Genomic DNA, 27,889 nt, shown 5'->3' with positions numbered 1-27,889 from the left:
ATCCCCAGGTTCCGCCCCCGTTGAGTAGCCCGAACCGCAGCTGGGTAGCCCGGACCCGGGTCCCTCCGGGGGCTCCGGTCGCTGCCGGTACCGGACCGCTCCCCCCCCCTCACCGGGTGTAAGGGGGGGGGGGGGGGGGGGGGGGGGCGGCCGCCCGCTGCGTCACGTGACGCCGCTGGCCCGGCCCCCCTCCCGCTGCCCCTGCCGGCGGATCGGTGGGGACGCGCGCCGGGCAACGGTCACATGCCCCCCTCCCCCGTCACGTGACGCCGTCCCGGGACGATGAAGTCAGCGGCGGCGAGTCACGTGATCGCTGCCTACGCGCAGCGGGGCCGGGCGCAGATGGCGGACGCCGAGGCCGAGGCGGCTCCGCGGCCGGAGGTGCCGCGGGTGGTGACGGCTCTGCGGGCCCGGCTGTGGCAGCTGCAGGCCGAGCTCCGTGAGCAGGAGGTGTCGGAGCCCTCGTCCCGCAGCTACTGCCGCGGCTTCTGCCAGGTACGGGACCTGCGGGGCTGGGCCGCGCTGCGGGCTGCGGGCCGGGCCTACCCCCGGCCGCCGGAACGGGGATACCGGGGTGGGGCCGCTGCTCGCTGCGCCCCCGGGGGTGCTCCGGTACCGGCACCGCTGCACCACCGGGCAGGCCGCTGGGCTCCGGCAGGGCCTCGGCCGCGGCCGTTGGTGCGGCGGCACCGCGCTCTCGGCTCCGCTGCTGGACCTCCGCGGTGCCGCTTGGTTCGTTCCGTACCGGGGGTCAGGGCCGTGGGTTCGGGGTCGGTTGGGGTCTGCCGTGGAGTGAGCGATCCGTGCTGGTCGGTGGGAAGGCACTGAATGAGCTGCTGTGGGCTGGGGATCTGGTCCCAGTGCTTGTTAATGCAGCTCAGGCTGAGGATCAGCAGGGTCTGAATTGAGCCGTTCGCTTCCAGAAAAAGAGCAGAATTTGGTTAAATTCGCAGTGATAAAGAGAACTTATTCTTAAATGAATTCTTTCAGTGGTTCATTAGTGTTTGCTTCCACCACCATCATTTAGCATGAGCTCTAAGGCTGTGTAAGTGTTGCTGGGCTGGGGAGCTGTCCCTCTTGAAGCTGAAGGGTTTGTGCTTTCTAAAATGCAAAATAAAACCTGGTTTATGAGCTAGTTTAACCACCTTCATCTGACACAACCATTGTGTTTGAATGGAGATTGGCAAAGCAGGGCACCAAAACAATCCTCCTGGTGCATTATAGGTAAGTGGCGTTCCCCTTCAGAGTCCTGGGGTTTACATTCACAGCCTGTGTACTTTGCCATCCCATGCTGGGAGGATGGGTAGCGCATCCCTTACCCCCACAACAGGAGTCTGTTTGTCAGGTTCCAGGACTCTTGGTTCTCAAACTGCAGGATGCTGTTGCCTACTGCTGGGTATGGCCCAGGTGAAGCCAACTGCTCAGGTCTGTGGTCCTGCAGTGACACAGAGCCTGGGATAACCTGGGTGACTTTCTTGCTGCAGTTGTTTCCAGGGGCATTCATGGTATAACAGCAAATACTCAACTGACACTTCATAGAGGTTCTCAAGGTGGTCAGCATACACAGACATCCAGTCACTGCCTTAGTTTGGTACAGAGGAAGCTTTAGAGGTACTTGATGACAGACAGTTCTGTTACCTGAAACACCCTATTAAAGGCTGTTGCTCAGAATATGCACCTCTTCAGGCCTTTGTGCCGATGTTAATGGTGATCTTGTTTTAGAGCTCTGTGATAATCCAGGTAAAGATGAAAACCATTTATCCCGGGTTGCCATCAGTTCAGGACATTTCTGAGTGTCGTGACTGTCATGACACCAAGAGATACAGTGGAAGGTTAAATGGTTACTCTGGTACAGAAACTTCAAACTTGAATTTGTGATGTTATTGTGCAGTGAAACCACTGTGTTCAGGATGTACTTTGACATCTTGGTTTCTCCTGACTGGGGATGTTTGTGACTGTGGCATTGAGTTTGAGAGAGAGGACTTAACAATAACTTAAGGTCTGTCCCTATGAAATTGAAGGAGCTCAACTTAATTCTGTATTAATGACTTGGAGGGTACCACTGGTGTCTTGGCACAAGCTTATTAAACTACAGCAGAACATGCCTAGAGAGAGGCTGAACTTGACTGGCCTTAAATACAATCTGGGGAAGTAGCTGTGATGAGGGTCATCGCCATGGATGTGCCATCATCCTGTGTGTACATCTGTGGTAAGGTCCTGGAAGGTGTTTTGTGTGCCATGGAAGTTCATAAAGTTGCCAAGACACTGCCAGATCAGTAGCTTTCCTATGCTTTGAGCTGTCCGGATGCTCTGTTTTACTGCATGTAAACCCATGCTGCCATGTGCAGCTTTCCAGTAGCTCTCCCTGGAAGTGATGCTGGATGGCATGATTGCCTTGAAGATCCCTCTTTTTGGAGCAGGGGAGTAACACTGATGTCATGAACCTCATGAATCCTCACTAGTGGCTTGGCTCTGCAATTTTATACTGTACAAGCATGAATGCTTTGCATATTCACCTTAGGGAAAACCTGTTTGTTGTGAACACTGTGTGAGTGAGCTTGTGCTATGGAGAAAGTTACCAGTGCAGCAGATGATGTAGGACATCAAAGCATCCCTTCTGCCAATGCCCAGCATGTGCTGGCTTTCTGCAGTGATTAAAGGTGACACAGCTGAGGATTGTCAGTTGCAATCTGGTGGTTTGAAGAAGTGGAAGTTGTTGGTTTCTCGTTTGTGTTTTTGAGGTTTTTTTCCTTAAAAGCTGTAATAACAGGTCAGGCAACTTGGAGTTGTTTGAATAGGTTCTCAGCAAGGAATTGATGCTTCAGAAGAAATGCAGCTAAGCAGGTATCCCAGCATTGCAGGACATAAGGACCTAGGCACTGTTGAGGACCTGTAGATGACATGGTAGGTGGATGTGTGTCCTCAGAGCTTTGCACCCCACTCATGGGTTAGATGTGTGATTGTAGTCCAAGGAAAGAGGATAGGATAAAGTTGAAGTGGTTGTGTGTTAATCAGACTTAAAATGCTTGAATACTCTCTTCAGGTAATGAGACTGGAAGGCAGTAATTGGTTATAAAACTGTTACTTGACTGTTCCTTCAGCACGTGGGTTATGTGTTTCTGACAAGTTCAAAATGATCTAATTTTACCTTTATAGCCTGCCAAGAGAATTACTGAATTAGGGGATTACTGAACTTGTATTGCTTGTGAAACAGCAAAAAAGGCTTTTAAGAGCCTCTGTAATACAGTTACTGCGTTTTGCTTATTTATTAGCACACTGATACTAATAGCACAAGAATGTTCAAACCCATGTATCTTTGAAGTCCAACTTGTTAATAAGCCTCTTGCCTTAAACCTGTCTTACACACTGAAACCAGCAGTGCTCGTCTCTGGGGGCAGGTTCTGATAAATGGCTACTCAATGAATGGCTAACATTAGCTGCAGGACTCTTGGTCTCTGCTGGGACTGCACTCAAGCAGTGGTGCAGCATTTGCTGGTAAGTTTGTTTAACCTTAGGGAACATTCTGCCATGTGTTATGGGTTTATACAGACCAGATCATTGATGATCTCAGGGTCTGTCTATATAATTGAATACTAAATTTGGCATTTTAAATAGATTGGGTTTAATGGATGTATTTTTAGAGGAGTGCAGAGTTTTGGATGTTTGTTTCTGTAGTTGCTACAGGAGCTTTACTGCTGGGTTTACTAAGCATAATAGCCATCAATTGGGTCTCTCTAGAGACTACAGCTTGACAGGCTTTGAATGTAATTTAATGCTTCTCATGCCATATGTAATTTGAGTTACATGGTCAAGTCCTTCATTAAGCTGTTAGAGAAGCACTTAGGCTGGGTTAGTTAACTAGTCATTGCTTCTGCTAATGATCTTTGAGCTTTGTTTAAGGAAGATCCTTGTACGCTTTCAATCTTCCTTATGTCTATAACTGTTAATGTTGTGTGGTCCTTTGGAGAGTTGGAACTTTTCATTCACCTGAGATTTGTGTTACTGAGTTGTAGGAGAATAATGTAGGAATTGGGCTTCATTTTTACTGATGCTTCAATGGTATTTTTTGTAGAGAGTGTTTTTTCTCTGAAGCATCACACATGGTTGTGTCAGTCTGATGGATAGCTGTGTTTGGTTTCTACCCTAGGGCTAGTGTTGTACAGCTACATCACTGATGTAATTCCAAATAGCCCACAGAATAGTGTGAAGTTGGCCACTTGTTTCTTGCTGTGTTCAAAGTTAGGCTTCATCTTAGAGGCTTCTGACTCTTATGACCACACTTGGGTTTAGGAAGCTCATTGTAGGATCATCAGTAGTGTCTTCCTTCCAGTCATAATCTGATATGATCCTATGTGTGTGTTTATAGGTGTTAAAATAAATCCTTTGACAGTCTCAGCTTGAAGTAATTTGAAGCCTGATATGACCTGGTCATCCTCTTGTGACATTTTGGCTTGTATTAAATGATAGGATGGAACACTCTGAACTTCTTTTCCATACGATCTTGGCCCTAAGAGTTGCACAAACCACAGTCATCATCTTCACTGGTTTGTGTTTTCTTTGCAGCTGGTACCATGTTTGGCTTAGAGAGGGATTGTAACTGGTAAGGACACAGGCATAGTGCTGTGGAGTTGCAGGAGGACATGCATGAGGATGTTCTGTATGAAACAAGCTGGTAGTGGAGCTGAGGTCTCCAGTTCAGGGCCCTACTTGCTCTCAATGTTCCTTTACAGCTGTAGGAAAACACCAGTTTTATAAAGGTTGGGAGATAATTCCTGCCATCCCTGTGCTGATCTTTGAAATGACTTTGATTTCTCTTTAACCTGCCTACATTTTCCGTTGCTTCTTCATTGCTGCCTCTGGATAGTGTAGGATTGCTGTGGGCAAGTAGTAAAATGTGGGGTAATTCCGCATGTGAAAACTGACTACATAAAAATGATGTGGGTTTTGTAGCCCTTGTAAGGGCTTCATCTTTAACACACCACAACCGGATGGTTTGTTCTTCATCTTGAACTTCTCCTGTATGTGTCTGCATTCTCTCTATAAATAAAGATTCCAGTGTTACATGTGGGCTTCTGTCTCCATAGCAGTTGAAGCAGAGTGCAAAACTCCTCCCTGATTTTTAGCTAAACAGTTCACATTGTGCCAACTGCATCCAGCTTGTTCCTCAATAGAAATTCTGGTAAATTCATCAAAAATAACAAAATAAATGCAATTATTTTTGTTTTTTAACAAAAAGGAGAATTTCTTTTTGGGAGAAAAGCTACAATTTTATTTCTCCTTCAGAGTAAAAGTTGCTCATTTCCAGGAATCCTTCCACTGCATGTGCTCGATATTGCATATTGATGATTTGGTTTGTAGCTGAAAGTGGGTGATGATGAGGACTTCTAATGCTGACTCCTTTTCTTTCAGACACTGCTGCAGTATGCCAGCAGCCGGGGTGCATCCGAACACATTTCACCTTTTCTGGAAGTGTATCGCATCTCCATCCAAAGCTTTGCTAATGCACGACCTTACCTGACTACCGAATGTGAAGATGTTCTTCTGGTACTTGGCAGGCTGGTGCTGTAAGTTTTAAGTTGGTACATTATCTTCTTAATAAATACATAAATGAGAATATGGGCTTTACAAATGATAGAACAGGTGGTTGCAATAATGGGGTGCTTCATTTGACAACTGTGTTTGATTTATTATCTTTGATTACTATTGAATGTCTTAAGAACTGGGTTGGTTTTCTATCATACCACAAAAATGTGCTTGAGTATTGCTAATGGATGTGGACAAGCTGTGAGGCTTCATTCTGCTGTGTCAGCATAATCAGGCAGGTACTGGAATTCTGAATGTAAGAATGATTTTCTGTAGAAAAAGCTCAGTGTGGTCCTCATGGAACAGAAGCTTTAATACTAGACCCATGCATGGATTAATGACCCTGTATCACTTGCTGTGTGGTTGCTGCTGTCACTGTCCTCTCAGCATGTTCCTTCTGAAAAGGATGAGCTGGTTTGTATTTATGGCAAGCAAGTTGTGCATGTGGGTTGTTGCTGCAGGATAGCAAAGTGGAACACGGTAGTTCAGCCTGAGCTTTTTAACGTGTGCCAGTAGGAATGACTTAAAGCACAATGACTTAAAGCACAGCAATTCTTGGGACAAAAGAGACAACTATTTTACAGGCCATCAGCTAAGTTGCAATAGTGTAGTAGTGCCTCCAAGTCTGTTGGAAGTGGGAAGCTGCTATTTGTGATTGAAAAGAGTAGCCTGAGGCCTTTCATACACATTGGAGGAGAATCAGTTGCTACCTTTGACCTGCAAAGATAACTTGATGTGCTGGTCATTCCTTGCTGGTAAGGTTTTATCCGAAGGAGGAGGATGAAGATCTAAAACCTGGAGTATAAAGGTCACCATGAAGTAAAAGTAATTCTAGGACAGGTTTTGAGGGAGCTGTTTTCTCTTTGTTGTCAGGAGCTTGCTCACTTTGTGGTCTGAAATCAAGTGTTCTTTTCCAGAAGGATTTTGCAATGAGCTCCTTGGTCAGCTGTGGGGCTTTTTGTGATGTTGTAACTTTCAGTCCAAGCTCAGAACCAGATATCTCTGTTTGATGCCTTGAGTTCTTTACGTGGGTTTGTTTTGAGTTATGAGAAATATGTGAACTAGGAGTGATTTTTGTTTTCCTATTTAATCCTTTATGAAGAAGGAGAAAATTTGTCTTGTCTTCTCTGAGGACTTCAGCTGCTAAATCATTTACCTGGTACATAATACAAAATATCTGTGTTGCTTTTGCAGACTGTCCCTTTATGGATATTGTCATCATCATCATATTATTGCTTATTAGCTTGTGTATTCTGCCTGTTTCCCACTCGTGTCACTTAAAAGCTTGTCTTTCACTGTCTTTGTATGCAGGTCATCCATCCCTGCTGCACTTTCTATGTGTTTTTGCCACTGTTAGATAATTTGAGGCAGGAATCCCCATTCTTTGTCAAAATTGCTTTTCTCTTGTTGAGAAGAATCTGAATCTTCTGTCTCTGAGTGAGAGGAGTTTGTTTGCTGTTCCTTGTGTATTCAGATAACTTTGTGCTGGAGGACAGAGCAAGGCTGACTTGCTGGAATCTCCCCTGTTCTTGTTATGATTACATTTGAGAGGAATCTAAAGAATGATCAAGACAATGTGAGGTTGCAGATAGGGTGAGGTAAACAGCATGACTGAAGTCAACTCTCCCATGGTTTTATTGTGCATAAGAGTTTCCAAGGAAGGGAGAGAGGAGTTAGATGAGGGATTTCAGGGGGAAAGTTAAGTTCCATGAGGGAGGAAGGCTGTTGTTTGGGTAGGGACATGAAAGTGTCCTGTTGCCTTGTAACTGCAATTTTTGGGTTGGGTTTCATCATGCATGCTGTATATTTTGAGACTCGAAGCCCAGTCAGAAATGAAACAAGCTTCCTGTTATAAAGCAAAAGTGCTCTGCTTGCTACTTCCCTTCCAAGAGAAGGGAGGAAGAACTCAGCAGGGTGAGCCACTAACAGCAGAGCTTGGCATTGCTGTGGTTTTCCTTGCCACCTGCCCAGTTGTGTGCTCACAGTAATAGGTGACCTGATGTAGAGACTGTGCCACCCATAATGAAACATGATACAGATGCAGCGTGAGACCTTGTTGGAGCACTCTCACTAACCTTAGGAAGTAAAAGGAAACCTTGGAGTGCTGCCTCTTTAGTTTACAGGTTTGGCAGATGATTGTGGTGAACAGGAATGTTCTCCTTAGCCATGGCCATGAAGGGACATACCTGCCTTGGTCAAGGAGAACTTGGACTTCTTGTTCCCACAGCCCAAAGAACAACCCCCCCAGTATTACCATACCAAAGGGGTTGTCCCTCTAGAAAAACTAAGGAATTAACCATCTTAAACGTGTCTGTCCCTGAGCTGTGATGAGCTGACTGTCCTCAGAGATCTCTGGAAGCCCTTGGAGCTCATCTTTCTCTCTTCTGCAAGCACTCTTCTTTCTGAGTGTACTGTGTGAGAGGGATGATGCATTCCTGTTACCAGCAGTAGGACCACAATGCTTTAAAGATCTAATTTCAGCTGGGTTTTTTCACTGTCCAAGTAGCACCTTAAGGGTTAAGTATAGAAAAATGATTTCTAAAGCCCTGCTTTGACATTTTGTTTGAAACCTGATATTTTATTTAACCAATATATCCATGAAAAAGTAATAGTCGAGAAAAAGTGTTCCCAGGAATTAAGCTTGGAAGTAGACGGGATTGGTTCACTTGTAGTCTGAAAATGAGCTGAGCATCAAAGACCCTCCACGAGCACATTGACCATGTAGTTTGCAAACGTTTTATTGGTTGCAGATCGTCTCTGTATGATGTCCATGAAAACTGGACATGTAGCAGGTCCCTCTTTGGGTTTGTTTGTAGGGGGTTTGCTTATGTTAAAATAGAGTTCAGTTACTGGGAGAACTGATGAAGGTTTTTGATAGTCTGATAGCAACCACCTGGGTCTGGACATCTGGGCTGGTGATAAACTTGTATTGCCAAGCTTGGGTACAAGGGAGAAGTAAGTCCTGACTCCTGTGTAATACTGAGGCCTGTGGCAGCTGGAATATCTGATGGTCCTGTTGCCCACTTGATGGTGAACACAGCAGTGATTGAGATCCCAGTGCCTGATGTGAATGATGTCTCCACTGTGTTGTGTAGGTAACTGAGCTCCTCAAATACAGCAGCTCCCTGAATTAATAAACTTGGAATTCTATAATCTGATCTAGTGCTGATTTCAATTTGAACACCCTTGATGTGTGTTCTCAATGTGGATGGGGTGTACTTGTGCCTGGTAAGCTTTGCTCTTCGCACCATAGATACTTGAATGCTCCCATCCCTTTATGAAAGATGTATAAAGTGCTTCTAGGAATCTGTTCTGCTGGTCCTTGTCTGTGCTGAGGCACCCCTTGGTACAGCTGCTGCTGCGAGGTTACTGTTGGGAAGATGTTCTCTAGGTCAAGCTGTTCTGTAGCTTTGTTTTCTTACCTATTTCAGCACTGACACTGCTAGGTAAGGCTGACTTTTATTCTCCCTCCAGGCAGAGACCTTGAGGGCTCAAATGAGTTTTATTCAAGATGAATGTTAGGATTCTTTTGTGAGAGGAAGGAGCAGAAACGCCGTACTGCAGTGAGCAACACTGAACAAAATAGTTGGGGCTCTTCAGCCTGGAGAAGGATGAGTGGAGACCTCAGAGCAGCTTCCAGTGTCTGAAGGGGGCTATAGGGATGCTGGGGATGGACTCTTCATTAGGGACTGTAGGGATAGGACAAGGGGTGATGGGTTCAAACTGAAACAGGGGAAGTTTAGATTGGATCTAAGGAAGAAATTCTTTCCTGTGAGGGTGCTGAGGCACTGGAATGGGTTGCCCAGGGAGGTTGTGAATGCTCCATCCCTGGCAGTGTTCAAGGCCAGGCTGGACAGAGCCTTGGGTGAGCTGGTTTAGTGTGAGGTGTCCCTGCCCATGGCAGGGGGGTTGGAACTGGGTGATCTTAAGGTCCTTTCCAACCCTAACTATTCTATGATTCTATTCTAAAATACCTTGGATTATAAGAGTGACTGTGATCTCATCCTAGCCAGGCTGTACACAGTAAAAGGAAGCACTCTTTCCATATAACTCCTGCCTGATTCTGGGGCTATTTCTCACCTTTGTTTTGTGCAGGCAAACATGTTTCAATGTGACTGTCATTTCTTACCTGAATGCTAAGTAATGCCACAGATGTTCAGAATGTGTTCAAGAACAGCTTCCTTACTTGCTTTTACTTTTCCAGGAGTTGTTTTGAGCTACTGCTTTCAGTTCCTGAAAGTGAATTGCCACATGAGGTGTGGTTGGGATTCCATCGGTCCATACAGGTAAGTGTTCTGAATTTCCTTCTTACAACCTAAATAAATAAAGCTGCTGTTGTGTCCCTCCTCTCCCCTCCTTCCACTGCACTCCAACTGGCCTGGATTGCTGTTTTCCAGGTAGCAAGAGTTTCTGAGCAGCAAAAACCAACTGCAACAACAGTGTTGGCAGCCTTAGGCTGTAGTTTATAACTACATAGTCAATGACAGTTGTAGCAAATCTTGGTCTTTCTAATGGTGTGTGTGAGAGAAGACTGAGTTAGATGAGTCTGGCTGTGTTTGTACATAGACTCTTCCAGGATGAGGGCCAGATCTGCTGCTGCTATGATTTTAACTGTGACTGTGACGTGTGGATGTGGTGCTTAGGGTCAGTGCTAAGTGTTAACCCCAGCTGGGTTAACAGTTGGACTTGATGATCTTAAAGGTCTTTTCCGATCTAAATGGTTCTGTGATTTTTGTGAGTCCACTTTTGTTGTCTCTAAGCAAGACGAGGGTAGCCTGTGTGAAATGAAAACAACATGTGAGGTTGTGTGGCAGGAATCCAAACACAGACATTGTACAATGGCAGCAGTGAAAGGATGTGAATATAGATGAGCAGATGCTGTAAAATACAAGTGAAAGGATTGGGCAACAGTCCCCAGCAACAACAGTCAAACACCAACAGGGCTCTTGATGCATGCAAACCCAGTCTAGGGTCAGAACTCTGGAGAGGCACTGTGGGGATGGATGTAATCTGGTCAGCTGAGGAAGATAAACCAGTGCATTCAGAAATGGCTTTAGTGGCAGTAGAGATGTATTGTCGTGGGAATTGAATATGGGTGATGGAACAGGGTTCCCTTCAAACCTAACAGAGTGTGAATGCTTCCTTTAGACAAGTTTTGTGTATTGAGGGTGAGCATAAAGTGAAAACCTTTGTGACCCTGTACTAGCTGGTGATAGCACCCAAGTCTGAGGATAAAATGATGCACACAGACTTCCTATATGATCCTAAATGCCACTTACAAAACTCTGCCCAGTGCTTGTCTACTTGATAGGTACAAATTTAGGTCAGTTTGTTGGTTTTCACTGGCATATTTAAAGTTGTCCTGAGGCTCTAACGAGCATCTTTTGGCAGCAGCAGACTTGAGTCAGGTCTGCAGTTCACCTGCCTCATCCTCCTGGCATTTAGCTGCATGTGAAGTGGGGATTGATTGTGCTTTAAATGTTAAAAACAAAAGAAGAAACAACCCCACTCGTCCCCTGAGGCTCTTTCTGCTAAATTTGGTTTCCTGATCCAGCTTGCACAGGAAGGAAATAGTTGAGAGGAGGAGCAGCTGTGTGACTGTCAGGGTTGTTTAAGTGATGTTTTCAACTGCTTAAGTACAGTCTGAAAACCTTGTGTGTTGTAGCTCATGTATTGGTCTCAGTGCTGTTAGTTAGGAGCAGTTTGAGCTCTGGTTAAGAACATACAAAGCTACTCACATCTTTAGGGTGCAGCTGTAACAACCCTTTGTGAGCGATGCTTCAGGCTCCAAGCCAAAAACCAAGCAATTGGGTATGATTTTAAGCATCATACTTTGCTCTCTTTGCATCTGCAATTAGCACCAACTCTTCTACTGATAACAACTGATTTTTATGTGGTCTCACCAGTAGCTCACTGTAGTAGTAGTAGCTGTGAAGGAAGTTGAAATGAAGGTATCAAAACTGCTTGATTGTTGCATTCAGTTGTGAGGCTTTTTAGCTGTAGTGCTCCTTAGCATGTGGAATCCTGCAGTACAGTTGTGTTTGGAAAGAACTGATGTGTGCTTTTTCTGATGTTGGTTTTGTTCTTGCAGCCAGAGAAGAACTAGTGTAGGACAGAAGCACCAGTTCCCACTGAAAGTGCTTCCAGTATGTCCAGTAAAGGCATTGAATATGCAGTGCTCTGAAGGTGTCTGTTGTGGGAGCTGGAGCTGGAAGGGAGCTCCAGTTACCTGATTCAGCTCTTCCTTCAGAGTAAGGGCTATGCTGAATCAGGTTCCTTAGGGCCCTTCCCCACCAAGTTTTAAGTGTCTGTAAGAATGGAGATAGCACAAAGTTCACGTAGTCCTTTCAAAGTGAGGGTATTTGAACAGTGATACACTTCCCACACACACTCTTCACAGACTTTCCCTTTATGTGACCTGTTGACTCTGGACAGCAAGAGTCCAGCTCCAGCTGGGGAGTATAGTGAAGATAAGGCAGCTCTAAAATTTAGAGGCCCTCCGTGGCCTTGGCTGGACTTGCTCTGCTGTGGCAAATGAGGAGTAGAGGACAGGCAGTGGAGTCTCAGGAATCCTGCAGGGGAATGAACCCTTTGCCAACCTCCTGCTTGTGCTGTGCTTGGAAGCGTTCAGCACAGTTTGCCTGCTTGCATAAGGGCTCACTGCTGACCTGTGCTTTAATTACAGACCCAAGAGGCTGCTTGTGCTACGCTGGAACCTGTAGCCAGCTTGTCACCAGCCTGTACTGACACCTGGGGTTGTGCCAGATGCAGCCTTTGGTGTTTGTGTTGAACTTCAGTACCTCCCTGTCAGTGATGCTCTGCAGCCTGATCAGTGTCAGGTGCTCTCCAAGTCCTGCACAAGCTGTGAGCTGGCAGAGAATGTGCTTTGTCCCTTTATTATCTCCCTTGGCTTCTGTCTGGTAACACATCCCAGCATTTCATCTGTTGTGCTGCTTTGTGCCCCTTCTCTTCTCCAACTCTGACACTAGTTATAGGGTCCAGGAAGGGCAAAGTGCAGACCTTAACAGTAAAACGTGAGGCAAAGTTCCTGAGTACTGTGGCCTCTGTTATTTGATGCTCTGTCTTACTGAGCTGTTCTCAGATTTCTCTTGAGCTTTCTTTTGCTTTCAGTCATGTTTTCCTCAGCAAAGTGAAGACCAAACAGATGCTCCTGTCCTTCTGTTTGGACCCCAGGCACCAAGCCTTGGGAGACATGAAGTCTGATAAGCACCTGAAGGTGGCAGACAGTCAGATAGGATTTTAACAATGACAACTGATAACTTGTTTTGTTTCCTTCCTCCTTTCCCATCTTGCCTATTACATTAAAGACTGGTTATAGCTGAAATCAAGTCTGTTCAAAGGTCAGTCAGGACATTGTTACTTTAATGTTATGACTAGCATAGGAAGATTAGCCCAGCAGTGGAATACAGTAATACTAGCTTCTGAAATCAGGAATACATTTTGTGCTGTCTTATCAGCTTACACAGGAGCATACAAAATGTGCATTACTTCTCTTGTGAGAGCCCATGCTGCAGGTCTGTGGTAACTCTGGTATTTCCAGTGGTTATAGCATTAGCTCCATTTAATTCTGATCATTTAGAACATGGAATTATGCCTGATGTATAACATACAGAGGCTATTGAAAGCCAGCCTGAGGTTAATAACAGTGTTAGAAGTACTGCCCGCTAAACCCACAGCTCAGTAGAACCAGGGGACATGTCATGTATCAAATCAGTTCCTCAATGTGAGATGTGTTGTGGCTGCTGTGAGAAGCAGTTTTACTGACTCTGGAGTGAAACTGCCTTCAGTTACCTTCAGTTTTTCAGTGCTGGTCACCCTGGATGGGTTTTCCTGATGGAGACCTGAAATGCTGGAATCTCTTTGCAGTTGCCTTTTTTCCTGCATTAGACTCTCAACTTCTCTGCATGTGAAATGTTTCATCCTTCACTCCTCAGATTGCCAGAATTAAAAGTGTTAGGGCCCTAATCTCTCGTGGGTGTTGTGCTGTGGGCATAGGGTTGGTGGATGAACCCTGTTGAGGTTGGGGGGTCTCTGCATCAGCCTTCACAGCATCAGCACTTACAGGACTGGAAATCTCTGGATGTTGGAGTGAACCATGGGCATGGTTTATTGTATGAGGAAATCTGTCTTCAGTACAAGGATGTTTTCATCTTAATAAAGGAAATTATTTGTGATTGAGTTTGGGCTGGGTTGGGAGTGTTGTGCATTGCAGAATTACAGCTGCAGAACAGGCTTTTTGACTTAAGCCTTTCCAGTACTTTCAGTACGTTGAGATTGGGAAGTTTGGGACAGATAATGTAAAATGACATCAGTTTAATTTTTAGCAGAGACTTTTAATGACTTTTTTTGTTGTCCCATTTTGTAGGATTCCCATGAGGCTTTGCTGGAATTTGGGAACAACAACCTCCAAATCCTGGTGGATATCACAAGGGAAGGAATATGGAAACATCCAGTTCTTATCAAAATTCTATCCCAGCAACCAGTAGAAGCTGAGGAAGGTAAGAAGGTGATTCCAGAGATGATGTGTGGGTATTAAGGAATGACTTGGTGCAGTTTTGGTGGGGAGCCAGTGATTTGAAGTCAAAAGAGAGCTGCATTTTAAATTGCATTGTGCAGTAGGATTCATGTGTGGCTAAAAGGTAGGTGCATAATGTGGCCTTGCTAAATCAGCTTAGCTTGGGCTCTGCTAGCCAGCAATTGGAATATTTTGAAGCTCCATTTTTTAATCCTTTCCATCATAAAAATAGGGAAATTTTGCTCCCTGAGGTGGTTTGTTCTTCAGAACTTTGTTTTTAAAGTGTGTTCCTGAATGCATCCCAGGGAGGAACTGTGCCTCCCCACACCCTTCAGAGGTATGGCAAATGCAGGAGGGGCAACAGGAGTGTGGAGGTTTTAGTGAGCTCTGGGCTTGGAAGCTCAGTGTGTTTAGACTATGGAAATATGATCCTGAATCAGCAAATGTTGAGAGGTGAGGAGGGGAAGGAGCTTTTAGCTTCATGGAATTTTTGAGTGTGTTCTCTTAAACTCTTCATTTACTCCCTGAATTGTTTTCATATCTATTAGTGGTACCAGTAAGTACTTGCAGGTATTTTAATCCCTCCATTAACAGTACATAAACCACATGTACAGACATGATGATGAGTAATGTGCTTCACCTGGATAGATGTTGAGTGAGCAAGCCTTGAGTCCTTCCTTAATGGGGATCTTAGGGCCACCTTGTTGGGATAGCATTCTCTTGCATCAAACAGGATGGAGATTGAAGCACTGTTTTCCTTGATAAATATGAAGCACAGTGGCATGTACAGATGTAAATTTTAAGAGAGGAGGCTTGTTTCCTAGCAACTGGAGAGCTTATTCCCAGCTTTTTCTACCTTCTCTGTTGAGGTTACTTTAATGTGAAGAGTCAGCTATGGCAGGAGCTTACTGCTCAGAGGTTTTCCTCCCAAAAATGGAATCTAGCACCATAGACTTGAAGCTTAAGTCTATATTTAGAAAATAAAACCTATATAGCAAATAAAATCCAATGGCTCATTAAGCAGACTTCTGTAGAATACTAGTGAGTCTCACTATGACCATGTAGTACGTACATGGCCCCTAAAACAGGTTTTCTGTTTAGGTGCACTTTGAAACCCTTCTGCTCACTGGTGTAGTGTCTGTCAGGAGATGATGTTCTTTCATTAGGACAAGAATTTAAGTGCAGAAAGCATGAGATTGTTCTTGCCTTGTGTTGTGTACAGTCCTCTCTGATTACTACTGATTCCTTAGCTACCCATCTCACTCACACAGATTTTATGCAATGGTTCTTCCTAAGCAAACTGACCAGGCTAAGACAAGTTTGTAATAAAGTACAATGTGATGTCAGTGAAATGTGAGCTGTACATTGGTGTTCTTTCTTCTTTTCCTAGCCAATAAACTGATCACACGAGAAGGGCCTTCCTTTCTGCAGATGCGAATAAAGCATCTGATGAAGTCAAACTGCATCCCACAAGCTAAATACTTGTCAAAACTGTGTGCAGAGTCCTCAGAAATTGCAAATGTCTCCCCTTTTCGCCAAGCCTACATCACATGTGTGTGTTCTATGCTGCCTAATGAAGATTCCATTAAAGAGGTTAGTAATCCACAGTCCCTTTTCCAAGTACATTTATCAAGGTTTTTATCATTTCTGTAATACTAAGAACTGAAGCTGAAGAGTGAAACTGTTGCAGCAGAGTTCCAAAAAAGAAATGAACTCTTGCAGGCTGCAGTAGGGAAGAACATTTGTATTAACTGCTGGTGTCTTTCATGCTTACATTCATAGAATCATGGAATGGTTTGGGTTGGAAAGGTTCTTAAGATCATCCAGTTCCAGCCCCACTGCCATGTGCAGGGACACATTCAACTAGACCATGTCGCACAGGACTCTGTCCAACCTGGCCTTGAACACTGCCAGGGATGGAGCATTCACAACCTCCGTGGGCAACCCATTCCAGTGCCTCAGCACCCTCACAGGAAAGAATTTCTTCCTTAGATCCAACCTGAACTTGCCCCTGTTTCCCCTGTTTGAACCCATCACCCCTTGTCCTGTCACTACAGTCCCTAATGAAGAGTCCATCCCCAGCATCCTTGTAGCTCACTTCAGACACTGGAAGCTGCTCTGAGGTCTCCACGCAGCTTCTCTTGTCCAGGCTGAACAGCCCCAATGTTCTCAGCCTGGCTCCATACAGGAGCTGCTCCAGCCCCTGAGCATCCTCGTGGCCTCCTCTGCACTTGTTCCAACAGTTCCATGTCCTTATGCTGAGGACACCAGAACTGCACACAATGCTCCAGGTGAGGTCTGACGAGAGCAGAGCAGAGAGGCAGGATCAGCTCCTTCGCCCTGCTGGTCACGCTCCTTTTGATGCAGCCCAGGATACAGTTGATTTCTTGACCTTTTTGGATCAGAACTAACATAGATGAACCCATGCCATGCTGTAGCTGAAATGTGTGGTATGAACTCTGGGTATTAAAGGAGATGCAGTGTTTGTTTACACGTTTGTGAGACCATTTCCTTTGACGTGGTAACCACACATTTGTGTTGGAAACATGCTGAGAATAAAGTACCTTTTCTTTTGTTCTCTTGCAGATTGCAAAAGTGGACTGCAAAGAAGTCCTGGACATCATCTGCAATCTGGAATCTGAAGGACAAGAAAACACTGCTTTTGTTCTGTGTACAACATACCTTACTCATCAGCTTCAAACAGCAAATGTGTATTGCTCTTGGTAAGTACTGCTGCTACTCCTAACTGTTCCTCTCTGTCCTCAAGGCAAGAGAATAGAGCGAACACATTAGAAAGCTATGTAGAGAAGGTGGATCTTTAACTTTAGAAGTACATCAGACTGAAGTACTTTCTAGGTAACTTGTAGCAAAATAAATAGGGACTCATCTTGCTACAGCAATAGAGCAGTTAGAGAAAAATAATGTTTAAAAAGGAAACTGTTGGCATTGACAGTAACGCTTCAACAGTGTAGCAGCTCTGTAAGGAGTGCTGTCTGGGTTGATATTAAAGCCCTAAGCTTTGTGATTCCACAAAGTATCTTGTTATTCAGTTCTTCACTCTTAACACTTAGACCCATGAGAGTTTTTGCCTTTTTTAATGTCATCAGCAGCAATAGAAGTAGTAGGAAGGTACTAGTAGGAAGGTACTAGTAGGAAGGTACTAGTAGGAAGGTACTAGTAGGAAGTAGCAGAAGCAGCCCCCCCCCCAGCATTTATTGTTAAGATCTCTTTGTGACAACTGTGGCTGGATTTTTGCTTACAGGAACTAAAACTGGTTAGAATTAGGTCGTGTAACTGTATAACCTACAGTTCCTTCTGACTAATGAGTCGGGAGCGATCAATTAGAGCTGTAGATCTGCCTACATGAGGCATCCCAGTCTGGACCATGATGGGGCCTGCCTGAGGTTGACTCTATGCAAACCATGGTGCAGCTGTAACATGAGTAGGTATTTCCACAGCTTTAAACTTGGCTAGCCTAAGTGACAAACAGTGAAGGCTTAAGGATGTAAATGTTGGCAGAGTCTAGTGACACAAGTATGTTCCTACTTACTGAAGATGTTAGCAGATTCTTGTCACTTGTGCTGAAGTCATGTTGTTATGTCTACACTATTGTTAGTGGGCTGAGCTAGTGGGTGGCCTTAGGGAGTCAGGCAATTCAGTCCATAGAAGAATGTGATCCTTAGCATTAACACAAGTGGCATTAAGTATGAACTGTAACCAAGCACAGCTGCAAAAAACTCTCCAGACTGATCTGCTGGTATAGGTTTGAGTTTACTTTGAAGTCTAAGTAGATACCTTTGTGGAGGTGCTGAGGCCCCAGAGAAGGTGTAGCTGCTCCATCCATGGCAGTGTTCAAGGCTAGGTTGAACAGAGCTTGGAGCAGCCTGCTCTAGTTGAAAGTGTCCCTGCCCATGGCACAGGATTGGAACTAGAAGAGCTTTAAGGTCCTTTCAACCTAAACTGGTCTATCATCCTCTGATTAAATAACAGGATATATGTGATGTCTTGATCTGATGCTTGTTTAGGAGTAATGTATAGTAACAGTTCTGTGCAGCATCTCAGAGACTGGGACCTGATTGAAGTGTCTGCTGTCTTTTACTAACACATTGTTGTGGTCAGCTCTGGACTGAAGAGTGCAGACTGGCCAAACTCTGTATATCCACAGTGGTTTTATGTTCTGTTTTTAACTCTTTACAGGGAACTGACACTTTTCTGGAGCAAACTGCAGAGAAGAATAGATCCCTCTCTAGATTCCTTTCTGGAAAGATGTCGTCAGTTTGGCATCATTGCCAAGACTCTACAGCATTTATTCTTCTTGATAAGAGTCATCCAATCTGAAGTAAGCAAGCTGCAGTCCAGTCTTTGGACATGCCCAGAACTGTTTATGTGAATTTACTGTTTTAATAATTCTTCTGAACTGATCTGAAACACAGCTTATTTCATTAGTCATACTTTGAACTGATCTGAGATACAGCTTATTTCATTAGTCACACTTCCTGATTAAGTGCTTCATAAGTTACTAACAAAAACCTCTGAAAAATGCCTGCCCTTGTAGGTTTGGGTCAGCCTGGCACATCTGGACTTGTGCCTCCTGTTCTGATGTCCATCTTCAGGAAGCTGCAGAAAGCAGTTTTTATGAACTTATAATCTCTGTTTGAGGAGTAATGGAAAGACTTTGATACATCTACACAGGAGGAGGGTGCAGTGGGCTCTTTATAGTAGAGCAGAAGGGATGACTATGGTTAATCTGGTATTTGCTCCATAGGAGGTTTCTGTCTTCCCTTGATTGCTGCTCTGAGTCTTGGAATTGGCTAGACTAAAGCTTTCTGTGTCTGGTCACTGTGAGAGCATAGATTTTTGGAGAGCTGTCCTGCATTCAGCAGCAGCAGTCATTTTTCTTCCCCCTTAGTAGCTGGTGCAGTGCTGTGGTTTTGATTTTCAGCTGGGAACAGTGCTGATAACACCAATGTTTTTAGTTGTTGCTCAGTAATGTATAGTCTGACCAAGGGCTTTCTGAGCCTCATGCTCTGCCAGGGAGGAGGAAAAGCTGGGAAGAAGCAGAGACAGGACACCTGACCCAAACCAGCCAAAGAGGTATCCCATACCACAGCACATCATGCCCAGGATGTAAAACTGGGGGCAGTTACCCAGAAGGGCTAGATCACTGCTCGGTCAGGCTGGGTATTGGTCAGTGGGTGGTTGTATTCTCTTCCCTTGTTATTTCCCTTATTACTGGTGGCAGCAGCAGTGGTTTGTGTTATACCTTAGTTACTGGACTGTTCTTATCTCAACCCATGGGAGTTACATTTGTTCCATTCTCCTCCCCATCCCTCTGGGAGCTGGGGGAGGAAGAAGTGGGAGGGTGAGCAAATGGCTGCAGGGTTCTGAGTTACCAGCTGGGCTTAAACCACGACAAGGACACATGAAAATGAGTCAGGCACACTTTAATGGAGGAAAAGCAAGCTCACTGATGACAGGATTTGATGGTGACAGCTCCTTCTCCTGGGGAAATGGCTTTTTGTATTGCTGTCTAGCAAATAAACACTGTACTGAGTTAAAGAAGTATTGCTTGACTTCCAATGCAGTGCACAGAGAGTAGAGAAGCTTGCTAATTCTTTTAACTTCTTAGCTCCTTTGGATCTTTACCATCTGAGCTACAGTGGATGTGGTTGAGTCAGCCACTTGTCATCTCTCTACATTATTCATAAGTATCTTAACTGTTGCTTTACTAACAGTGACTAAATAGTTCATGCATTCAGGTTCTTTATGCTGAAAAGTATGTTTTTGGGACAAGGTAACTTCCAATTTTGTCCATGTAGAATTTGGAATACCCTGCTTTTAAAGCCAGCATGTGAGTAATATTTGTAGGTATCTTCCTGATACTGTTGAGCAGCACCTCAGTGTTGTAGACATTCCTCAGAAGATGTTTGGAAGTGACATGCCCATTGTCTTCATCAGGAATCATTTCTGCTACTGTGCTGCTTATGCTGTTGAAGGTTTTGTTGCAGGGTGTGAATTGACATTCATTTCTTTATGACACCGTATCACATCTTCTGAATTAATAACCTGTGTGGATGCTGTGGGAGCAATGCCTATGGAGGATGTACTCCATTCTCTTTTGGACATCTGAGTTATGGGTCAGAGTCAGTCGAGGAGAGAGGAATTAGAAAGATGTTTTGCAACACCTAATGCCTGAACTAGTTTGTGTGGCTGCTCCACAGTGACTCAGGCACTTACTGCTCAGGAGCCTGAACAGATTCTGACTGGGCTGTAGGCTCCTGGGTGTTCTCATTGTATGTTTTTTTTTCATAGACCAGTTCTAGAGGGAATGTGCTTATCCAAGAGAAGTAACATTTGTTTTGTGGCTGTTTATGTGTGTTTGAACAGGCAGAAGAAGCAGGACTCGCAGTGTCTGTCCTGTTATGTGTGAGAGCCCTTCAGATCCGCTCAAATGGAAGCGATGAGATGAAGACATCAGTCTGTAAAACAATTGCATGCCTTTTACCAGAAGACCTTGAAGTCAGAAGAGCTTGTCAGCTCACGGAATTTCTACTTGAGCCAACTTTGAGTGGATTTAATGTGTTGGAAGAGCTCTATATGCAACCAGATCAGAAATTTGATGAAGAAAATGCACTGGTTCCAAACTCCCTCCGTTGTGAACTGCTCTTAGCTTTAAAAGCGTATTGGCCATTTGATCCTGAGTTTTGGGACTGGAAGACTTTGAAGCGACATTGCCTTAAACTGTTAGGGAAAGCAGCTTCTGATTCCGAGGACGATGCAAGTTGTAATATGTCAGTCAATGAAACTGATATGCTAGAAACTTTCTTTAGTGACTACGAAGAGTCAAAGGAACATAAATACTATGATGGAAAAGACACAATGTACCACCCTAAAGAAAAAGTAAGAGTAAAAAAGCCAATTGGTTCTTCAGAAAGATACCAGAGATGGCTTCAATATAAATTCTTTTGCGTGCTTTGCAAAAGGGAGTGTATAGAGGCCAGAATCCTGCATCATTCAAAGATGCATATGGAAGATGGTGTTTATACATGTCCGGTGTGCACAAAGAAGTTCAAGAGGAAGGAGCTTTTTGTCCCTCATGTAATGGAACACGTTAAAATGCCACCCAGCAGAACACACAGACCTAAAAAGAAAATAATCCTGAAGAAAGAGAGATCCCCCCAGAAGATAACAGCTTCCAGCAGCCCCCCCCCAGCCTGCCAGGACAAGTCACATCAGCTGCCCGAGAGCTTTGACAACGACACACAGGAGTACGTCACATTCAGCCAGCTGGAGAATTGCCAGCTACAGGACAGAGACATCTACCCCTGTCCCGGAACGGATTGTTCCAGGGTATTTAAACAGTTCAAATACCTGAGTGTACATCTGAAAGCTGAACATCAGAACAATGATGAGAATGCAAAGCACTACTTGGACATGAAAAACAGGAGAGAAAAGTGTGCTTACTGTCGCCGACACTTCATGACATCCTTTCATTTGCGGGAGCATGAACGGGTGCACTGTGGACCTCAACCCTACATGTGTGTGTCAATGGATTGTTATGCCAGATTTGGGTCGGTTAATGAGCTTCTCAATCACAAACAAACACACGATGACCTTCGTTATAAATGTGAGCTAAATGGCTGTAATATTGTTTTCAGTGACTTAGGGCAACTTTACCATCACGAGGCACAGCACTTCAGAGATGCATCGTACACCTGCAACTTCTTTGGTTGCAAAAAGTTCTATTATTCCAAATCTGAATTCCAGAATCACCTCGCTGTGCATAACATTGAAGTGTCAAATGGGGAAGTGAAGCAAGTCAAACTTGAAGAGTCAGTTTCAAAAGACAAATGCAGTTACCTTCCAGAGTCTCAGCTGCTTGAACAGTCTGAAAATCCCAGTCTGAATGATAACTTGGATCCTTCAGGCTCTCAAGAAATCACACAGATTAAGGAAGAGGCTCTCTCTGACAGTGAAGATCTAGACAGTGAAAGTAATTGCAGCCTTCATAGTGGTGAGCACAGGTCAGGTGCTGCAGTAAACCAAGGCCAGATGTCTCCTCTGCTGATCGAAACAGCAGCTCACCATCAGTCAGTTCCCGGTTTTCTCATGTCCGAGGAAGGAGTCTTCCATCCAGCAGATGTGAAACAACAGTGTTCCAATGTGGCAGTTTGCTTTGATGGAAAACGAATCTCCTGTGGTTTTGAAGGCTGCTGTTCCAAGCACAAAAGTACCAGAAGTATGCAAAAACACCTTCGCAGGGTCCATCCATATAACTTTAAAGGGAAAAGAAATATGGAGATGAAAACTAAAGACTTTCTCAACCTGTTGAGTGAGGCTCAGGGCAGTAAATCCCCTACAGACATTAACACACAGTTAGGTCATAGCTCAGATACAAATGCTGACTCTCCAGAAAGTGTGTATGGTAGTGTAGATGCTAAAGGAAGCAATGGCCTGAAGGAAGAAACTTATCCTTCTTCCCCAGAAACATCTTTTTACAACAGTTCTAAAGACTCCAGTATTGAAGATAACATGATGGAGTTAATGTTAGGCTTAAAGCATCTGAGCTTAAAAAATTCCAATATTCAGAATTCTTCAAGGCACAAGTCGTTTTTGGGTTCTTTACAGCCCTATTCATCTAGGGATGGCAAGTCCCCTGAGTCAGAAGATGAAACTACCTCAAAATTCCAGCTTCAGGAGCAACAAGATAATTTACCCAGCCAGTACCTTACTCAGCTGGCAGCTAAACCCTTCTTCTGTGAATGTCAAGGGTGTACGTGCGAGTTTGTGACCAGAGAAGCTCTCCTAATGCATTATGTTAGAAAGCATAACTATTCAAAGGAGATGGTTCTTCGGTTAAACATGTTCCAGCATCGGTACTCGCCATTCAAGTGTCATATTTGCCAAAGATCATTTACAAGGAAAACCCACCTTAGAATTCACTATAAAAACAAACATCAAATTGGCTCCGAGAGGGCAGCTCACAAGGGGTGTTCCAATGAGAAGTTTGACCATGTAGGTTTATGTAGAGATGACATCCATAAAGCCAGCAGTGTCCCAGCCCCTGTCCGTGCACCCAGTGTGCAATTCAATGAACGTTCCAACCCCTCTGAGCAGCCGTGTCGTGCGAAAAGGGAAGACTGTAGTTCTGAGACAGATCTGGAGTCCAATGAAGAGACAGACAATAATGTGGCAAGAAAACCCTCTAACATAGCTTCTCTGGACAGCCACAGGGAAGAACTGGAAGCAAGACAGGGAAGAGGAAGCAAAAGAACGGTTGCTAAAGGAAACTTATGTTATATATTGCATAAGTACCACAAACCATTTCATTGCATACACAAAAGTTGCAACTCGGCCTTTACTAACCAGAAAGGTTTGATTCGCCATTACAGAACTGTTCACCAGTACAACAAGGAGCAGCTCTGCTTAGAAAGAGACAAAGCAAGAAAAAAGAGAGAACTTGTCAAATGTAAAAAGATATTTGCATGCAAACACAAAGACTGTGGCAAACGTTTTCTGTGTTCTAAAGCTCTCGCTAAGCATTGTAGTGATTTCCACAACGAACACTTTGAGGATCAAAAACTGCTTTCTGAAGCTGAATCAGCAAGGTTTGCTTGTAACCAGCCCCACTGCCCTGCTGCATTTTGTACCTTTAATAAGCTCAAACGGCACCTCATAGATGAGCATGCCAGTGAAGAAAAATTAAACAAGGACTTTGAAATCCATTGTGACCTTAATGGCTGCGATCGGATTTTCACCAATTACAGCCACTACTCTCAGCACGTGTATTTCCGGCACAGCGAATACTACGACAGCCTCTTCAGGAATCAGAAAGAGGAGGAAGAAGAGCAAGACAAAGCTAAAAATGAGCAGAGTTATTTGAAAGACGGTTTTGATGTAAGCAAGCAGAACGGGAAGCCGTTAAAAGCTAAAAGACCCAGCAAAAGTAGAGAAAGGCATTTGATGAACTTCAAAACAAAGGAGGAAGCCCTGCAGATGTGCAAAGAGAAGTCCAACCAGACCCAGTACCCTTGTATGGTTCAGGGATGTTTGTCCGTTGTCAAACTGGAAAGCAGCATAGTGAGACACTACAAGCGCACGCATCAGATGACCAATATGTATATAGAGCAACGGCTTCAGAGGCTTGTTGTGTGTGTTAAGTGTGGTGTCATGACTGAGAAGCAGTCCTGCTCCGACACGGCTCCAAGCTCGGATAAGAAAGGTGTCGATGCTCCTCCAGAGGATAAATCAGCTCATCCTGAACCTGCGCAGGAAAGTGACAAACCTCTCGTTCCAAATACTGACTGTGAACCTCAAGACGTAAGCAATGAAGACCAAAAAAGACTTCCATCGACTAATGTGAGTTTTGATGATAGTGCCTTTATGTATTCGGGCACTTTAAAATGTAACCACAGTTCAGAGAACACCTCTTTTGAAGAGCAAAACATCAGGGAGACAGTTACATGTAAAACTGATGAGCTGTCTGAAACGAGTGAAAAAGAGACTAGCTCTTACTTGCCTGGTTTACAATTAGAGTTGCCAAGAAAGAATGATCCAGAAGGAGGTCAACATAGTGCAGTAAGTCAGACTACAAAAAGAAATGTACTTTGTGCTACAAAAGACAAATTTCATAAGCCTCCAGTGTCCAAACCATTTGATTTAAAGACATTTAAACCAATGGGATTTGAATCTTCATTCCTGAAATTCATTCAGGAAAGTGAGGGGAAAGATGATGATGATGATGACGATGTGGTGGAGGAGGCAGAATGGGACTCTACTGAGCAGATGCCAGTAGAGGAGACCTTGAAACAAGAGGGAGACAATCAAGGGGAGACACCAGTAAACAGCTTTGTAGATGACAAAAATGTAATCATAGCCCCAAATTCCCCTGAGCAGCTAACAGAAATCCAGCCCCTCTTGTCAGAGTCATCATCTGCCCCTTCCTTAGAAAACCTGAGGGCTATCTTGGACAAGGCACTAACGGACTGTGGGGACCTTGCCTTAAAGCAGCTGCATTACTTAAGACCAGTGGTTGTTCTTGAAAGATCCAAGTTTTCCACACCCCTCATAGACTTATTTCCAACAAAGAAGGCCGATGAGCTTTGTGTAGGAAGTACATAAGTAGTTTTGCTTAGAGCAGATTGCCTCCACTACTGCTATATGGGGAGAACTTCAAATTAGAACAGTAATTGTTACAGTACACACTGTTTAGGTTAGTTTAGACTGTTTAATTCCATGAATGTATAATATCTGTCAAAAGTATTGGCCAAGTTAATTTAGCTCCCCATTTTTTTCAATGAACTATGCTGATTTTGGTGCTATTTAACACAACAGAATACTGGGGGCTTCCTCTTGAAGAGTAAATGTGCATGATTGTATATGGAACACGTACTAGGGTACCAGGGTTTGGGGGGCGATGGAGTTATTACTTGACTTGAATGTGCACCCTTGGGTGCTTTGTGTAACATATTGTACACTACAGCATCTTATATTTTTTGAGTTATGAGTTTCAATAAATTACAGTTTTTCACCCATTTGTTTACTGTACAGTAAATCTTTAATGTAGTTTACTTGTAATTGAATTTGGGACCATTCTGAGTGCATTGGACAATGTTGCTTAAGTTTTATGCATTTGTAGATAATTTATCAGACTGAAACAGTATAGATAAAGTAAAGTATTATTTTATCACATTCTCTGTGCTTTTTTCAGACTTGTATTATAATGAGTACAGGTAGGAAGCGCTTGTCACTTGCAGATGAGAAAGTCCCAGTTACATCTAAAGCGAGAAGATGCTTCTTGAGACTGTACGGCACAAAAGGGTTTGAAGAGCATTGGCAGATTTATGTCACGTGAAAGTATCAGTGCCCATTTCGGGTTCCCTCGTTAGCTTTTTTGATAACAAATAAACCAGCTGGAAGTTTCACCAGAGGAGTAATCTGATATTTTATCATCTGTTTCTTGTTTTTCTGTGTGTCATTTCTTGTTGTACTTCTGGATGCACCATGAGGCCCAGGGTCTCTTTCCCTTACTGGTATTTTCCAGTCTCTCATTAGTGAGGATGCTAATGACCAAACAGCAATCACAGCAAGCCTTGCAAATGTTCATCTTCTCCAGTGTACCTGACCGTGCATCTCTCTGCCTGTTCTACCATGAACATTGGAGTGGGCTCACTTACAACTGATTGTCAAAAGGCACAATTCAAAATGTAGGTTTGTAGGTACCACACATCCTTGTAGAGTGAGTAACAAAGTAAAATACACAGTGGTGCAGCCTTGCTACTCCCTTTGGAGCATAGCGTCCTACTTCCTTCTGTCAAGCTCCAGTCTGTGGATCTAGCATTTTAAAACCGAGTTTACATTTCTGGTATACTGTTAATGTGAAGTCCTGCAAACCTGCCACCAAAGACTTTGCCACAATGCAATACAAAATCACCTTTATACAGTCCTGCTGTGCTTAAGCTGAGCATTAAAATTCTTCAGTGTTCAGCTTTCCTATGAAAGTAACTAATCCTGCCACTTGTACAAACAAATTTGCATATGAAGCATGAATTTTATGACAGTTGTATTTTGTAATCCCACAGCGTGGTCACGTGTGAAACTTTCAGTTCCTCGAAGGTAACTTGCTCTTACGTAGTGAGAGTTGCTCAAGTCTGTAAACTACCACCCCTATACACAGACAAGCTTTGGCAGGTTACATCTCTGAAGTATTCTCTAGACCCTGGTGAGTTAGCTGCTGTCTTGAATTGCTGTGGGCAAGGTAAAGAGACAGGCATCATTTCTGTCTGTCAGGTATGGAGACACTTCCTGCTCTGTTCTTCAGCCCAAGAGCTGTAGTTAGGAAGTGGTGCATGGGTTTTCCTCAGTGGTCAGACACAAGCACCTTGAAAGCATTTTCCTCTGGTTATGTGGCATTCTGGGCACAACTGGGGTTTTTTAATACAGAGCTCTCAAGTTGTATTCATACTTGTTGTGAAAGATACCAATCAGAGGCACAGAATGGTTTGGGTTGAAAGGGACCTTCAGAGCTCATCTAGTCCAACCCCCTTGCAAGCAGCAGGAACATCTACTTCCCACTTAAAAGAGATTGTCTTATGTTTCAGATACCAGATGATTTGGTTCAACTTTGAACTCCATTATCACCAGCATGTATTACCTTCTGAGCAAGGTGATGATGGATGTCTCACCATCCAAATGACACAGTTTGAGTGCACATGCTGATTTCTTCTTAGGCCCATTTATCTGATCTTTCTAATTGCCTACCAGTGGTGGGGATCAGGAAGGGGGACCTCAGAAGGATGTGTCCCCAGTACTGCTACAGCAACCTCTGTGGATTTCAGCACCATCTATTGCTGTCTTCACTTAACATTACAGTACCAAATGTGTTTTGACTCCAATACTTGATTTCCATAAGGGCTCTGTATCTTTCCACTTCCTAAGATACTTCATCTGGTTCATGCCTTCAGAGTGATCTGGGTTGGGCAAAAACCATGACAAGAAAGGCTTAAAGTATTTTAACACTGATGAATTCTTTGGTCCTTGCTACAAAACCATGTAAATGTGCAAGCAGAGGGAGTGGGAGAGGGGGAGAAGGGGATTGCTGCTCTGCTATTGATGGCAGTGCTGGTACAAGTCAGCTCTGAATGCTCACAGAGGTGCCTGAGGCACTGAATGTTACCACCAGGAGGGTTCTCTGCTTCTCCTCTGTTCCTGGCTGTAATCTGCTTTCATCTGTGTCTGGCAAATGAAACAGCTCTGGCACTTTTTAACTCC

General features: G+C 44.1%; 1 protein-coding gene across 1 annotated transcript; it reads left to right on the top strand.

Annotated features, from left to right (window-relative positions):
* The first annotated feature begins 282 nt into the window (after positions 1-282).
* RLF (RLF zinc finger) lies at positions 283-25,805 on the top strand. The gene is made up of 8 exons (XM_034069282.1): positions 283-495; positions 5,410-5,564; positions 9,788-9,869; positions 13,970-14,102; positions 15,510-15,712; positions 16,706-16,842; positions 18,317-18,458; positions 20,507-25,805. Exons 1-8 carry the CDS (start codon positions 283-285, stop codon positions 25,238-25,240), a joined length of 5,799 nt encoding a protein of 1,932 aa, XP_033925173.1. The 3' UTR covers positions 25,241-25,805.
* Positions 25,806-27,889: the final 2,084 nt, after the last annotated feature.

Source organism: Melopsittacus undulatus, chromosome 14, assembly GCF_012275295.1.
Source record: "Melopsittacus undulatus isolate bMelUnd1 chromosome 14, bMelUnd1.mat.Z, whole genome shotgun sequence".
Taxonomy (NCBI): domain Eukaryota; kingdom Metazoa; phylum Chordata; class Aves; order Psittaciformes; family Psittaculidae; genus Melopsittacus; species Melopsittacus undulatus.
The sequence above is the reverse complement of the archived record's forward strand: the minus strand, read 5'-3'. Positions and strand labels throughout refer to the sequence as shown.

What these genes read in the sequence shown, in the direction of transcription:
- RLF (XM_034069282.1), top strand. Translation starts at nt 283, where the DNA reads ATGAAGTCAGCGGCGGCGAGTCACGTGATCGCTGCCTACGCGCAGCGG. An exon ending in GCAAATGTGTATTGCTCTTG is followed by an intron (nt 16,843 to 18,316) that starts GTAAGTACTGCT and finishes AACTCTTTACAG; the next exon opens with GGAACTGACACTTTTCTGGA. An exon ending in TAAGAGTCATCCAATCTGAA is followed by an intron (nt 18,459 to 20,506) that starts GTAAGCAAGCTG and finishes GTGTTTGAACAG; the next exon opens with GCAGAAGAAGCAGGACTCGC.